The sequence below is a fragment of the Lepisma saccharinum genome, unplaced genomic scaffold, assembly GCF_977018435.1.
Source record: "Lepisma saccharinum unplaced genomic scaffold, izLepSacc3.1 HAP1_SCAFFOLD_633, whole genome shotgun sequence".
NCBI classification, from domain to species: Eukaryota; Metazoa; Arthropoda; class Insecta; order Zygentoma; family Lepismatidae; genus Lepisma; species Lepisma saccharinum.
In genome coordinates, this window is record NW_028143305.1 from 1 (window position 1) to 13,677 (window position 13,677).

The 13,677-nt window shown below is 38.8% G+C and overlaps 1 protein-coding gene across 1 annotated transcript in view; it reads right to left on the reverse strand.

The window, feature by feature from the left end:
• Positions 1–1,617: 1,617 nt before the first annotated feature.
• Positions 1,618–13,677, reverse strand: part of LOC145983082 (alpha-tocopherol transfer protein-like) — a 54,234-nt gene continuing 42,174 nt past the window's right edge. Inside the window, exons 5-6 of the mRNA XM_083116353.1 lie at positions 4,821–4,931; positions 1,618–1,792 (exon numbers count right to left, since the gene is read on the reverse strand). Of these exons, the coding sequence (XP_082972479.1) occupies positions 1,643–1,792; positions 4,821–4,931 (261 nt within the window). The 3' untranslated portion in view covers positions 1,618–1,642. The remainder of the gene's footprint in view (positions 1,793–4,820; positions 4,932–13,677) is intronic.

The following is a 13,677-nucleotide window of genomic DNA, read 5'->3' on the forward strand; positions in this document are numbered from 1 at the left end:
AGATATCTTACAAGAATTTGTGACGCGGTGATTTCAAATTACAAATGAAACGAGTTTTGGAAAGCTTTCCGAGTTGGAGAAATCAGCATTAGGAGTGAAATACTTTTATTATTATCGTTTTTGCGAACACTGAGAGAATACATTCTTCGCGGCTCTTTCTGCTATCGTACCTAAAAACCTTCATTTTAGTTTCTCATACTGCGTATCAATTCAATTAATTATTATAAATTAATTTGTAGGCCAATGAGTTGTTTGACCTGAAGAGGAAAGATATTTCATGTATATATATATTTTTCGTAACGGCGTAAGTTCTTGAGAATAAACAATGCAATTGGAGTAATCGAAAGACACTTATAGGCAGACTTGACAATTAACTCTATTGCACACGTTGCAAATTAACATCGTTAATAATTTTAATACATGATTTCCCCATAATCGGTCATCTTGAAATATCGGCAAGTGACTTGATACTACGTTTGGAAATATCAAATATACATTTAGCTTCGTATTATTTATTAAGTAATATAATTGTGTGATTCTGTTAATAATATATAATTTGAGAGAACACTTTGCATATATATAGAGCACAAAATATATTATGAAAAAATCATCTATCTATGGAAAATTAGTGTGAATTACATCACCAAGCATAAAAGAAATCTATATACTATTCATTATGATATTCATAAATATAAAAGGTCAATTGATGTGTCTCCAGCTAAAATGTGAAATACTTTGAGATAATTTTTGATGGAAACACGAACATGCAAAATGCCTTCTTGCAGACTCTTGAAATATCTTCAGCCTGCTTGATTTATTTCGATATTTTTACAAGCAAGTACAAACCAATTAACATCTCATTGTTTACAATAAATGTTTACCACAAACGCACTTTGTAGTCTAACATATCAAAAGGAACTGTTCTGTGCAATGTTCGTAACTTATGTTCTTGTATTTCCATTAGGTTTCTTGTCAGGAAATGGGGAAGAGGAATTAGTTACCACCTTATCATTTATACCACTGATCGATTACAGCACAAACAAATATTTTACTCAGATAGCATGCTAATTATTTTTGACTTTCACATTTTGGCTAGAAACTGTTCACTTACAGTTACCGTTCAGGCAGCACTTATTCAATTATGCTGTATAAGAAAATTTGATACATAATATTATGATGAGAATATACTAATCCGTATTCACATAGAGAGAATAGTAAAGAGTAAAGTGTTCCCCTGTGCTTAGCACCACGCCATGAAGGCGTGTAGGGGGTGTGGGGGTAACGCCCCACACTTTCTTGATCCGGTCGTGAGGGGGTTGATGTGATCAGCATCACGCCCCTGACCGCCTTTACCCCCCAGAGTTTCCCCCAGGTACCCATGTTATTCGACGCTGGGTTGGAGCCGGGGCCGCTTTCAACGTTAGAAAAGTTCCAGGATTTGAACCGGCCGGGGATCAAACCCGGGACCTTTAGCATGGTAGTCAGACGCGTTACCGTAAATATGGCAATGTATATTTTCACATCTGATAACAAGAAATGACGGATTCATGTGGATCAAAGTATCTTTGTCAAACTTTTCTCTGAGTTTCAATAGCCAAAAGTACCATTTTCCCAACGGATCGTACATTTGTAATACTGTATATTAATTGTACTTATATATACTGCATTTAGAAGAAAATTTACCATTTATATCAAAACTTGGTCCAGCACATCCTCCATATTCATTGGGAAGCATTTTCTTGGGAATAACTTTGTAAATGTCCTCCATCTTATTCTCCTCGAGAAATACAACCTGCAGGTAAATAATATACGTATGTAGTTATATTTTAAAATTAAGTTAAATTAAACGCACACTTAACGTAACTAGAATATACATACATACAAGCATACGAATGCTTCTACGGTTTACTGTTGTGTCCGCAATATTGGACTATCCCTTGTATTCAATGAAGTTATCGGATACATCACTCCATAGAGAAAATATTTAGTATTGATTCTTTTTACTAAATATTAACTGTAAGATAAAACGAACCTGTTTCAAATAACAAAATATGCAAATACGTGGGTTGAAAATTTAATAGTGGCAACTATTAATTTACAATTGATACGATGGAGATACCTCTGTGGAACTTTTATAGCCCTTCGATATAGTCACCAGCATTGTGTACAACCGTTGCCAGCGATGTGGAAGTCGTAGTATTTCTGTAGCAGCGCCTGTCCTCTTGATGGTTTAAATAGAGCTGTCTATTGCCTGAAGAATCTCTTGAACAGCGAGGAATTTTCATCTCAGGGATCAAATCAAAGTCACAGTGGCTTAAGTCTTGGAAGTATGGCGGATGGTAGAGTATCTGCCAGCTCAATCGAAGTAACAAATCAGCCACAGGTTGCGCTACATGCGCCCGAGCATTGTCCTGCAAAATGACGGGAGGAATCAGTAGAAAGCGTCCCCTATTTTTTCTCAATGGAAGTCGTAGCTTTGACGGTCTGTCCTGGAGATACGGCGAGAATCACCAGAACATTCACATTAGTTGGTTTCTGACTACACAACTTTAGACCGCCAACTCCAACGATACTCTATTTCTCTCGCCACTGCACATGCGCCTAGTGTCGGAAGGAAGAGTCAGTCCATTTACTGGAAGGTATAAGTGGTATAAGTGAGAAGCACCGGTTCCGTTTGACACGCACCTTCTGCCTTTAGGGCTTTATGTTAGTCTGGTTATAACCCTTTTATCGGACTTCTCAAAGGCTTCTAAGGGTTAGTAGGACCAAGCCCTTGCGAGGTCTGTGGTGTAGGATTTATTTTTAATTATCACCTATGTAGGTTTGAAATGAAAGATCCTTAAGATCTTTTACTCGAAGATTTATTTATACTTCCGATGTTATACAAACACTCTTTCAAACAGACAATTCACCCGATACGACTTGTAGGCCTAAGCCTATTAGTTGTACCGAAGTTTATAACCCTGGTCTTTTTGATGATGCAGGATAACGCCTTATTCAGAGTTGGGTTTGTGGAATATCTGCCAAATGGAGTACAAGTACAACAGCCAATCCGAAGATTGAAGCAAGATATTACCCAACGTCCCCTGAACCATCAGCCTTTCGGCAACCAGGAGAATGTCCCGTAGGCTTACAAAAGTCTAGCTCTTTTATATCATACTTTTGTTTACAATTTACCATGGTTACTACATAGTTGTTTAATATTTCCATAGTTTCATCATTTTTCCTGATTTAATTTAAACAATTCATTACCTATTGTAACATTAACAATAACACATTTTTAAAGAAAAGATTAAAACATAGATTAATACAATACAGATTGAAAAGTTTTGTGCTTGAAAAAGCAAGTGTTGACAGGGGCGACACACGTTTATGGCGTTAATACAGCAGTGTTGCCACTATTAAATTTCCAACACGCGTATATTGTTGGTTCTACCAGTCGTGGATATGTGACCAATCCTCTCTTGGACTTTCAGTATAATGCGATTGAAATATTTATAGATAGGAAAAGTGTAATTTGTAAAGGTTTAAATAGAGATAATATATAAAATCATGACAAAGACGTGCCTATTCTGTACAAATCTATCTAACAAAGCGTTTTCTTCTTTTGGTTTACATGTTGTTGCTGCGATATGTTAGTTGATACGTTTTAGTTAAGAGGTGTGCATTGGATAAGAAATATTTAACATACACATAATCATAAAAAAGTCCTTTCCACAACAACTCGACAACTTTGATACTCACCACTCATAAAATTATCTAGAATTTTTTCCTACTCTCCAGAGAGATCTTACGTGAAAGAAGTTTCTACATATTGAAGAATGAGAGTTTTGTAATTTCAATCACAAATTAAACGTTTGTGGAAAGAACTAAGAAAATACTCATGACGAAGTAATTAATGCACTTGTGTCAGAAATATTTTTTTTGTTTCAAAATGTGTTGAAAACAGGCGATACATGCGGAATGGCCCGACAGGGAGATTATACCCATTCAAGTACGCACGTATTAATTAATTTTATACTAACTAACTAACTAACTAACTAACTCTCTAACCTTCTTAAACCCGAAGGTTCATGGCTGCAGCAACACAGGCCTTCCAACTTTCCCTATCTTGAGCAAGATCTATACACTCTTTTCCATCCCTACCGATTTCCTTTAGGTCCATCTCAACGTTGTCCCTCCATCTTCGTCTTGGCCTTCCTACAGGTCTCTTAATATCAGGTTTCCCAAGAATCCTGTAAATTCCTCTTTCCTCTCACATTCGTGCCACATGGCATGCCCACCTAAGTCTTCTTGATTTAATTGTTCTAATAATATTTGGACATGAATACAAATTATGCAGTTCTAAATTATGTAACCTTCTCCACTCACCTGTCTCCTCATCCCTTTTAGGTCAAAAGATTTTTCTAAGGATCTTATTTTCAAATACTTTCAATTTATGTTCCTCTTTCAATGTAAGGGACCAAGTTTCACATCCATATAATACTACAGGCAAAATTACTGTTTTGTATATTTTAAATTTTAGTTTCTTAGATATTAAACGAGAAGACAAAAGTTTATGAAGAGAGAAGTAACATGCATTTCCTGAATTAAGCATACTTTTTACTTCCTCTTTAATATCATTTTCATTTGTTAATATTACTCCTAAGTATTTGAATTTGGAAACTGGTTCAAACGAGTTGTTATCAATAATTAGATTTTGATTATTACCTAACACTTGGTTTCGGCCTGTAAGCATATATTTAGTTTTCTCTTTGTTAACTTCCAAACCTATCTCTTTAGCAGTTTTGAAATTAATTTTATAGGCAATTTTAACTTACCCTTTCCCTACTTTTCTCTTTCACAAATTGCAGAAATATATTGGCAAATCTCGCAGAAATAGAACTCAAACCCAACACAAATACTTTCTTCATTTGCTGTGGATATCCTTCCTAGAAACATTACAAATCAATTAGTTGTATATTAGAGTGATCCATCATAACACAGGCAATATTTTTTCTTCGATTTAAACGCATGTTGCTAATTTTGTCCCATTAGATCTACACATTATCTCTGCAAAAGTGTGTGGCAATTGAAAGATGTTTATGGGTTGCTCAAAGCCCTCAACAATTTCCATACATGCTATATGTTATGTAAAGTATCAAACAGATTCGCATGTATTAATACCAGGCTGTTATAAAATTTAATGCAAATAGGTTATCTTTCATTATTGCTTAGGTTTCAAATATGTTTATTCATTTTACTAGTAAGATAAAATACGTGTACAAGTGTACGTACAAAGAAAAACAAGACTGGATGAAAAATTCTGCAACAGCGGCATTGCATCATTAGCTCAGCTGGAATCAATGCTTTATGAAAACAAACTTAGGGGACTGATTGCGAAGAAGAAATTTAGGATGTACTGTACAAAAAAAACAACAAAAAACAAGTCAATGAACTTTATCTACAACTCAGTTCGTTGTTTCAAACTTGTGTGTTCATTTCTTGTACAAGTGAGGCGGGAAGGGGGGAAGGGTTGCTGGAGTTGAAGCGTCCCTTTGAATTCAATCCAATCTTTCTCCTATCAGCCATTCGGACAGAAAGTTCATAATGCTCACAGAAGCTAATAGTGCAACAACTATTGACCAAAATCTTGAAAGTCAAACACTGCTAAGGTTCTACAGTGCAGCACAAGCGAGCTGTCCATCAAGAAATCATTGACAAAACGTGTGCGTGACAGTAGCGGCTTCTGCCTATTCGCATATTCGCACGTCCACGCCCAAATAAATCTGTAATGCAAATCATTATTATTTTATTTATTTACTGAACTCTGTCTCCTTCGAAACATCAAGTGTCCCACGTGGCTTCAGCAAGAGAGGTAGTGGAGAAGCGTGCGATCAGTGATATCAACTGAGCCACCCACAATGCGAGTTTCGTTCCCTTTGACGCTGTTAAAGCAGTCGCTTACAGAACGCTGAATGGGTCTTCTGGTTTTGACGAAGTGCCTGGGGATATTGCATCATTTTGGAAACCCATAAACACAGCTGTCCTTGTCTTAGCAAATGTAGTGTCGCAAACCCATTCCATTGGAGACCGTGTAAAGGAGTCGAGGGAACCCATACATCATTGCAAATTGAGGATTTTTTTAAAGGGAAATTTCAATGGTATATTGTTCGTTTCTTTCTGTCTCGATCATGACTTGGCCAATATAAACGGTCCCTGTGGAGCAGTAGCCGAATTATCAACCCAAGCGAGGGAGCGTACATCAGTCAGCTGTTTTGCATTGTGTGGCTGTTATTGCGTTGCAAAATTGTTTAGCGCTCTCAAAAGGTCGTTCATGTTTCAATGCTAAGTGTTTCATTTCATGATGAATTGGAAAACTATACATAGCGAAAGCAGAGACATGAGATTTAACATTGTTGAATTTTTTGAAGGAAGTTTGCTACAAAGCGTGCAGTGACTGCAGTAATATATGGACACGGCGGAAGGGATGGAATAATTCTGAAGTACGAAGTAGGGCAATGTGGAATTAGTGAGTACTGTTATTTGCTTTAACATTTATTATTATCTTGATTTCGCTTGATTTGCTTGGTTCGATCAGGATGTCATTAGAAATAAACAACGGCTAAATATATTACAACTGATTTCTTCCATGTAGTAGTTGGATCGTCTTTCTTGGTGTAAGCCAATGTTATTATTCTCCTTGTTCATTAATATCAGCGGAGCGGGGGAGGAAGTTTTTACGAAATATTTTGCAAATCGACAATAGTATTGATAATGTATATCGGTAATTCTATATTTTGAGTGCTATATTCAGGATATCGAATGCTGAATTACATATTGCACAATAACATCGCCCTTCCCGTGATTGGCTGGATAATTTCCGAAATATTTGAATTTTGTAAAAAAAATAGTGTTAAACAAAATCATGAAATATAACTCTGTCACAGCGTCATTTTCAGTGAAACGTGATCAAAACTTGGGTTGGCAATGCATTTAGCATCATTGTGTACGGAGAAACGGGTGCGATTATTTAACAGGGGTGGTGTAATACTTCTGGACGCGAGGCTGAAGTGCACACTCATAGAACCAGGCCACCAGCCGCCACTGGTGCGTGAGGAAGTGTGTAACACCTAAAATATACCCTTAGTTTAGCACTGGGATAGTACTTTCATGAAAGATGAAACAAGTCAAACGAATCTGAAAACAATTGTGGATACATTTTCTGTATGTACCTGTTATAGGTTATGAAGTTCACAATGTTCTAGGTACTGTAAACGGTACATCTGGAACAGGAGAGGTATTAGGAAAACAACCGAGGAGCTAGCTGTTCTATTGGGAGAGGCTTCATGACACTCTGTGCATGAATTTCGATACAACAGCTTCTAAGAAAGGAACGATGGAAGGTGTCTGCATTCTTTTGGAAAAATGTATTTGCAGGAAATTTGTTGTATTTGTCTTGCAGGCACCATATCCACAAACTTCAAGCAACAAGTTGGAGGCCCATTTGCGGTATCTTGGAGCTGAGCTGGTTGCAGAGAAAGTATATTCCAAGGATAAACCAGAAATGATAACTTGTTTTAAGGCTTGTGATGAAAAATGGAGTTCAATATGCATGAAACTGTCAGACGCTCAAAGCATAGAAAAAAAGGGTCTGTTTCATTTGATTAATTCAGTATCTCTTTGCATCTTACGTTTGCATGCAGCGAATGTTGATTTCAGGTTTCATTATGAACGAAATAGATGGACTCAACGCACAAATTCTAAGAAGTCAGAGCAATCGTTGTTACTGAAGTTTGTCAAATATAGTGTGGAAAGTTTAGCGGCTCTTATGTCCAACTTTAATGAGTCAATAACTCAGAAAATAGTGGAATGGAGAGTCTAATTGAGTTTGTCGGGCACCATGGAAGTCACAATTGGCCTCCCTGATGGCGCAGTGGTAGCGTCGTTGCCTTGCAATCAAGGGGTCCTGGGTTCGATTCCCGGTGGAGGCACATGGTGGTTCGGATCCCACTTTAAACTGTGGGTCCAGTCCCGATTAGCCTTACTGTGCATAAAGTGGACTTAAAACACCAAATCAATCCAATCCAAACCATGGAAGTCACAGACTTGAAATTGGGTCTGTAGAAGTTGATTTTGAAACGAACAGCGACTGGATATTTAAATTTATTTAATATATTTTTGTAATAAATTGCAATTCTCTAATAAATGATTGTATTTTTGTGTGAAGAATTAATTTCATGGTGCAAATAGTATCATTTCCTTATTAGTTATTGAATGCTGAAAACGTCCCATGCATCCCATATAGATACGTTATATTAACATCCTTATGGCAAAATATTATATCGCTTGAGCAACTTGTATTTTCTTTCCGATTTGACTGGAGTTTTGGTGGAAAATATGTTCATGGGAAAGAAACATAATTGGCAACTACGCGTTTGACATACTAATGGATTAGGGAATTCGCATAGGAGAGGGCTCCAATTAGGTCGGGGATAATTCGTAGAAGAGTCATGGTAGGTAAGAAGTTAAATCTAGAATAAAACTTTAATTGTAAATAAAAAGATAGGTGCAATTTATTATATTAAATGCATTACACGATACTAAACTATAATTATATATAGTCGAACGACACTTCTTCCCATGCGAATATGGCGTGAATTTTTGGAAGAATCGCTTCCTTCAGATTGGCAACTTCTCCTTGTTCTCCATGAAAACCATACATTTTAGGTAACCCCCAAGGGAAGTCGCAGACGGAGGTGACGGTGTCCACGAAATTTCGATGGAAATGACATGTCCTGATAAACCGCTGTTCACAACTGCCATTCAAATCTTTGCTATTGCCAATTTTGTTTGAATCACATCAACCTAACCAACGTCTGCTTCGTTCTGGTGCCAGTAATTTTCACAATATCGAAATGTAGCAATTTGAATCTACGATAGCTGTTCGAATTATTCCCCAACAAAGCAAGGGCCGATGTACCTGATTTTACAAACAACACACCACATCAACACTAGTTCCAGCAACCTTCTCTGGATATTCAGAGAATGTTGGAAAATTATCGTCTCAGGATTCTGTGGAGCAAGGTCGCACATAACGGTACAGAATGGGAGAAAGCGAGTGGGATGAGAAAAACAGTTCACGCTGCTGCAAATGGCTAGTAGCTGTAGCAGCATATCCGCTACATGGACTCTGGCATTAATTGATCGAGCCCTATCGAATAAGTAGTTCCGCAGACATTCGTTGACTTTCTCCAGATATTCGCGAGATAGAGTGTAGACAGTATTTATTTTTCAGGCACAACGCCATGAAGGCGTACGGGGAGCGGTGTAGAATTAGGGCTCCATAATTCCTTGATATCAGCCTAAGTTGGAGGTGATGTGAGCAGCACCATCCCCTGGCCGCCTCTACCCCCCAGACCTTCCTCCAGGTGCCCACGTTATACGACGATGGGTGGGCGCCGGAGCTGCTTGAACAAGTGGAAAAAAAATCCTGTTTTCCTTCTCTGGGGATCGAACGCCGGTCTCTCGCATGGTAGTCAGACGCCACAACAACTTTCTTATTTTTTAAAAAGGAAAACCATAAGCTGTAGTATCCTCCTTTCTACACTTTTCTCAATTTTTACATATCTCTTTTTTTCCTCATTTGGACAAACACGGACACCCATGTCTTACCCGCGATTCAAACCTGGGACTTCTGGCGTCGCAGCGCTAACAACTCCGCCACGGGGGTTGACAACAACTGAGATACTTGTTAGAGTGCATGGATACGTGTACGAGGATTGCTGAAGTTTCCGCAAACTACGACCAACAGCGGCGCTAATGATCCGCTATTAAAAATCGGAAGAATATACCTTTTTTATGTTTAAATTACAGTATCTTTGGTTGTTTGTTTAAGCCTATTCGTTTATTTTTCAGAGCAGTTTGTAGAAGTGGTCACGAAGAAGAAGAAGGAGAAGAATTTTGAAGAAGTAGTTTCGTGTGAGAAATGGAAATTTATCGTGAACACTCTCCGGCAATGTTTGTTTATGATTTCAAATGTAGTTTAACTCGCGGTTGGTCGGATGAACCAGACAGACCCGGTTGGTCGGGTGGTGAGCGCGGCGCTCACCCACGTATTTCGTGGTACGTTGTTTAAACGGTTGATTGTTTTGAAATGTTTTTAATGTTCTTTTTAATATAAAAATATTTTTCATATTTTTATTTTTTATTTCTTTATTTTTTTTTCAGGAACAATGTTTACAAAGTAAGGATTTCTACTACAATATTGCAATACAACATATTTGATTCTGAAGCTTTGTAATACTTAATAGTTTTCTCATACATTTTGTGTTTATAGTTATATTTATGGTTTATAGCTTCCTTACAAACATAAATAAGTATACGTTATTGTTCATGTACTTCCTTATCAAATGTGTAAAAGCTAAGTAGCTAAGAATAAAAAACTATTACTGAGGTACTTTTAAAAACAAATTAGGTAGCTAAACAGTTGATTGTTTTTGAATGCTTTTGAATTTTTTTGATTATATGTAATATAATATACATGTATATTTTTCTGTGGGGCCTCCCCGATGGCGCAATGGTAGCGCCGTTGCCTTGTTATCAAGGGGTCCCGGGTTCGATTCCCGGTGGAGCCCCATAGTGATTCGGAACCGACTTTAAACTGTAGGTCCAGTCCCGATTAGCCTTACTGTGCGTAAAGTGGACTTAAAACACCAAATCAATCAACTAATCAATCAATATTTTTCTGTTTTTATAAAGTTAGAATGTGTAAGCCTAAGAACTAAGTAGCTAAGAATAAGAAAAATTAAATAAAGCCCCTATCACACGAAACTGGATTTCTAGTTGGAATGCCCTAGTTGGCGATGAACTGACTTTCTGGGTAGTAATCATGGCTGCCTGGCTGACTGCTTGACTGGTTTTGAGGAATAGGACATGTTCTAATTGCTACTAACTTCTTCGACTAGATTCTGTGGAACAGCCAATCAGAGCAAAGTTTGGCCATGTGAAGATAATCTGTGAGTATGTAAAGTAGCCTTTTTTTGTCTGTGGCTTCCGAGTGCATACTGCACGAAAGGCATGTTTACAATTGAAAAAGCTAAAATATTCTTCCATACGTGTATAGTAAACGTTGTAAAGTATGTATTTTATCAGCGCCGTTCTTCTCTACCTAAAACCATTTAATGCGATGCGATATTTTTCTCGGTTGGATAGTTATCGTATTTTAAAAGTGTGAAGTGATACGTTGTTTACATCTCGCGTGGCCGCCATTATGGGAACGAAAGACTATCGAGAAGTACGGTATAACAAGTACCGTGTGAGGCGAAAACTAGCAAATGGGTAGCCAGTCCAGCGTTAACTAGAGCATTCCAACTAGAAATCCAGTTCCGTGTGATAGGGGCTTTAGATAAGGTACATATAAAACTAACTTGCTAAACAAAGTTCACTCAATCAGTAGTTCATATTTTATTGTTGTTGACCGTTTCCTCCGCACTGAGGGCAAGTTGTTACTGTGTGTTCCCCGAAAATAGGTGACACACATCGCTCACATCTTGCTGTGGTATGCCTGTTCTTCTTTCTTGGACAAAATCCGCATTTCACTATCTCCCTGTTGTGTACAGGTTGCGGCTGTGGTCTTCGATTGACAACCCAAGGTGGCTTCTCATTCTCAAGCGAAGATCGTTACTCAGATTATTACAGGAAGCTCGAGCAGTCATATGAGTATCACAATGGGCATCGAAGCATGGTCTGGTAATGCCATTCTTCTATCAACACCATCGCACATGTTGTCCACAGCATAGGGTGAACAATCTGGTTGCGTCCCAACCTACACTTCTAACTTGGCAGTGTAAAACATTCCTGCATCACACAACAAAAACATTTTTATACCATATTTGGCCGTTTTTTCGGCATATATTGCCCAAAGGAACATCTCCTTCTGAAAGATTACAACATCTCATCCAGTGTAACTTACTCGCCGACACTATAGTTACTCAAGCATCTGTCTACAAACCCATCAAAGATGTCCCTTATGGGAGCAAGCTTATCAAGGGCCTTCCTTGCTAGCCTTGTGGTCATATCGTCAAACCGGAGAGCCCTCAACAACAAGAAGAAACGTCTGTAGCACATTGTTAGGCGAAAAAATTCTGGAGCTGTTCCATCTTTTGCCCTGAGGTCCTGGACATTGACATGAAAAGAATTGAGTACCCCAGCCATGTAGAGTAACCCTATGAGAGCTTTTATTTCTTCTGGGTTGGTATCAACTACATCATCATCTCGGTTATACTTCCATGCAAGTCTTCTCAAGCGAACATTTGTGTGTTGAGTTATCTATTCAACAACTTGTGGTGGAAAAAACAGGCTCCAAGCTTCAGATACAGTTCTAGCATTCCTGGCTTCCCCTTTGACTCCTGGAGGGTGAATAACAATATTCCTTTTTGCTCTGCGTCCGTTCTGGGGTGGTTTATGAATTTTTAAAATCGTCACACTGTCTTTACCTATCTAGTTTGGCCAGACGTTCACATCAACACATTCCGGTTCTTCCGCAGACTGCTCACTTTCACTGTCGTGCTCATTGTTCTCCACTTGATCAACTTCAGAATCATCCGACTGTTAAACTTCTTCACGTAATCCATTTTCACCATTTGCATCTTGGAGATCGTCTTTATCTGCTAACCATTGCACTAATTGCTGGACTTGATCCATAGTTCACAGGTAGGCAGCGAGTACAAAATGCACAAATGAGTGATAAAACAAAAGATAACACTGAGGTTCGACACGTAACACACCGTTTATAGCAAAAACGTAAACCAACAAAATGCGCAAAAACAGTAACGCGGCTGATCGGGTGGTGAGCGCCACGCTTACCAGCACGTAGTTGTTTACATTACGGCGGCTCGGAAGCGACTGAAGGTCAAGTAGTGAGTCATCCCCCCCTCTTTACATCCCAATTGGCAGATACTGAGAAGCTGGCGCCCCGAAATAATTTTTTCGGTGTTTTATAAAATTAGTAACATTAAAGTGAGCGCCAGGCTTACCACCCAACCAACCGCGGGTTAACACCAAAACAATGCATCGAGCGACTTCATTTGGATTTTAGGGATGAAGCACCATCCAATAGAACTGTGTACAATTGATTTTCCGAATTCCAGCGTGGTCGCACATTCCTCAGTGATGAATTTCGTGACGGTCGTCTATCCACGTCTGTTGTTGCCAGTAATGTTGATGCTGTGCGTGAAATGATTGAGAGAGATCAGCATGTAACATACCGTGATATTCAGGCATCCTTGAACATTGACATGACATCAATACATACGAGTTTGCATGGTCATCTGAACGTAAAAAAGTAAAAAAAAGTAAAGTGTTCCCCTGTGCATAGCACCACGCCATGAAGGCGTATAGGGGGTGTGGGGGTAACGCCCCACACTTTCTTGATCCGGTCGTGAGTGGGGGTGATGTGATCAGCATCACGCCCCTGACTGCCTTTACCCCCCAGGATTTCCCCCAGGTACCCATGTTATTCGACGCTGGGTGGGCGCCGGGGCCGCTTCCACCGTTAGAAAAGTTCCCGGATTTGAACCGGCCGGGGATCGAACCCGGGACCTTGAGCATGGTAGTCAGACGCGTTACCGACTGAGCCACCGCGGCCACTGAACGTACGGAAACTTTTAAGCCGTTGGATCCCACACAACTTGACCG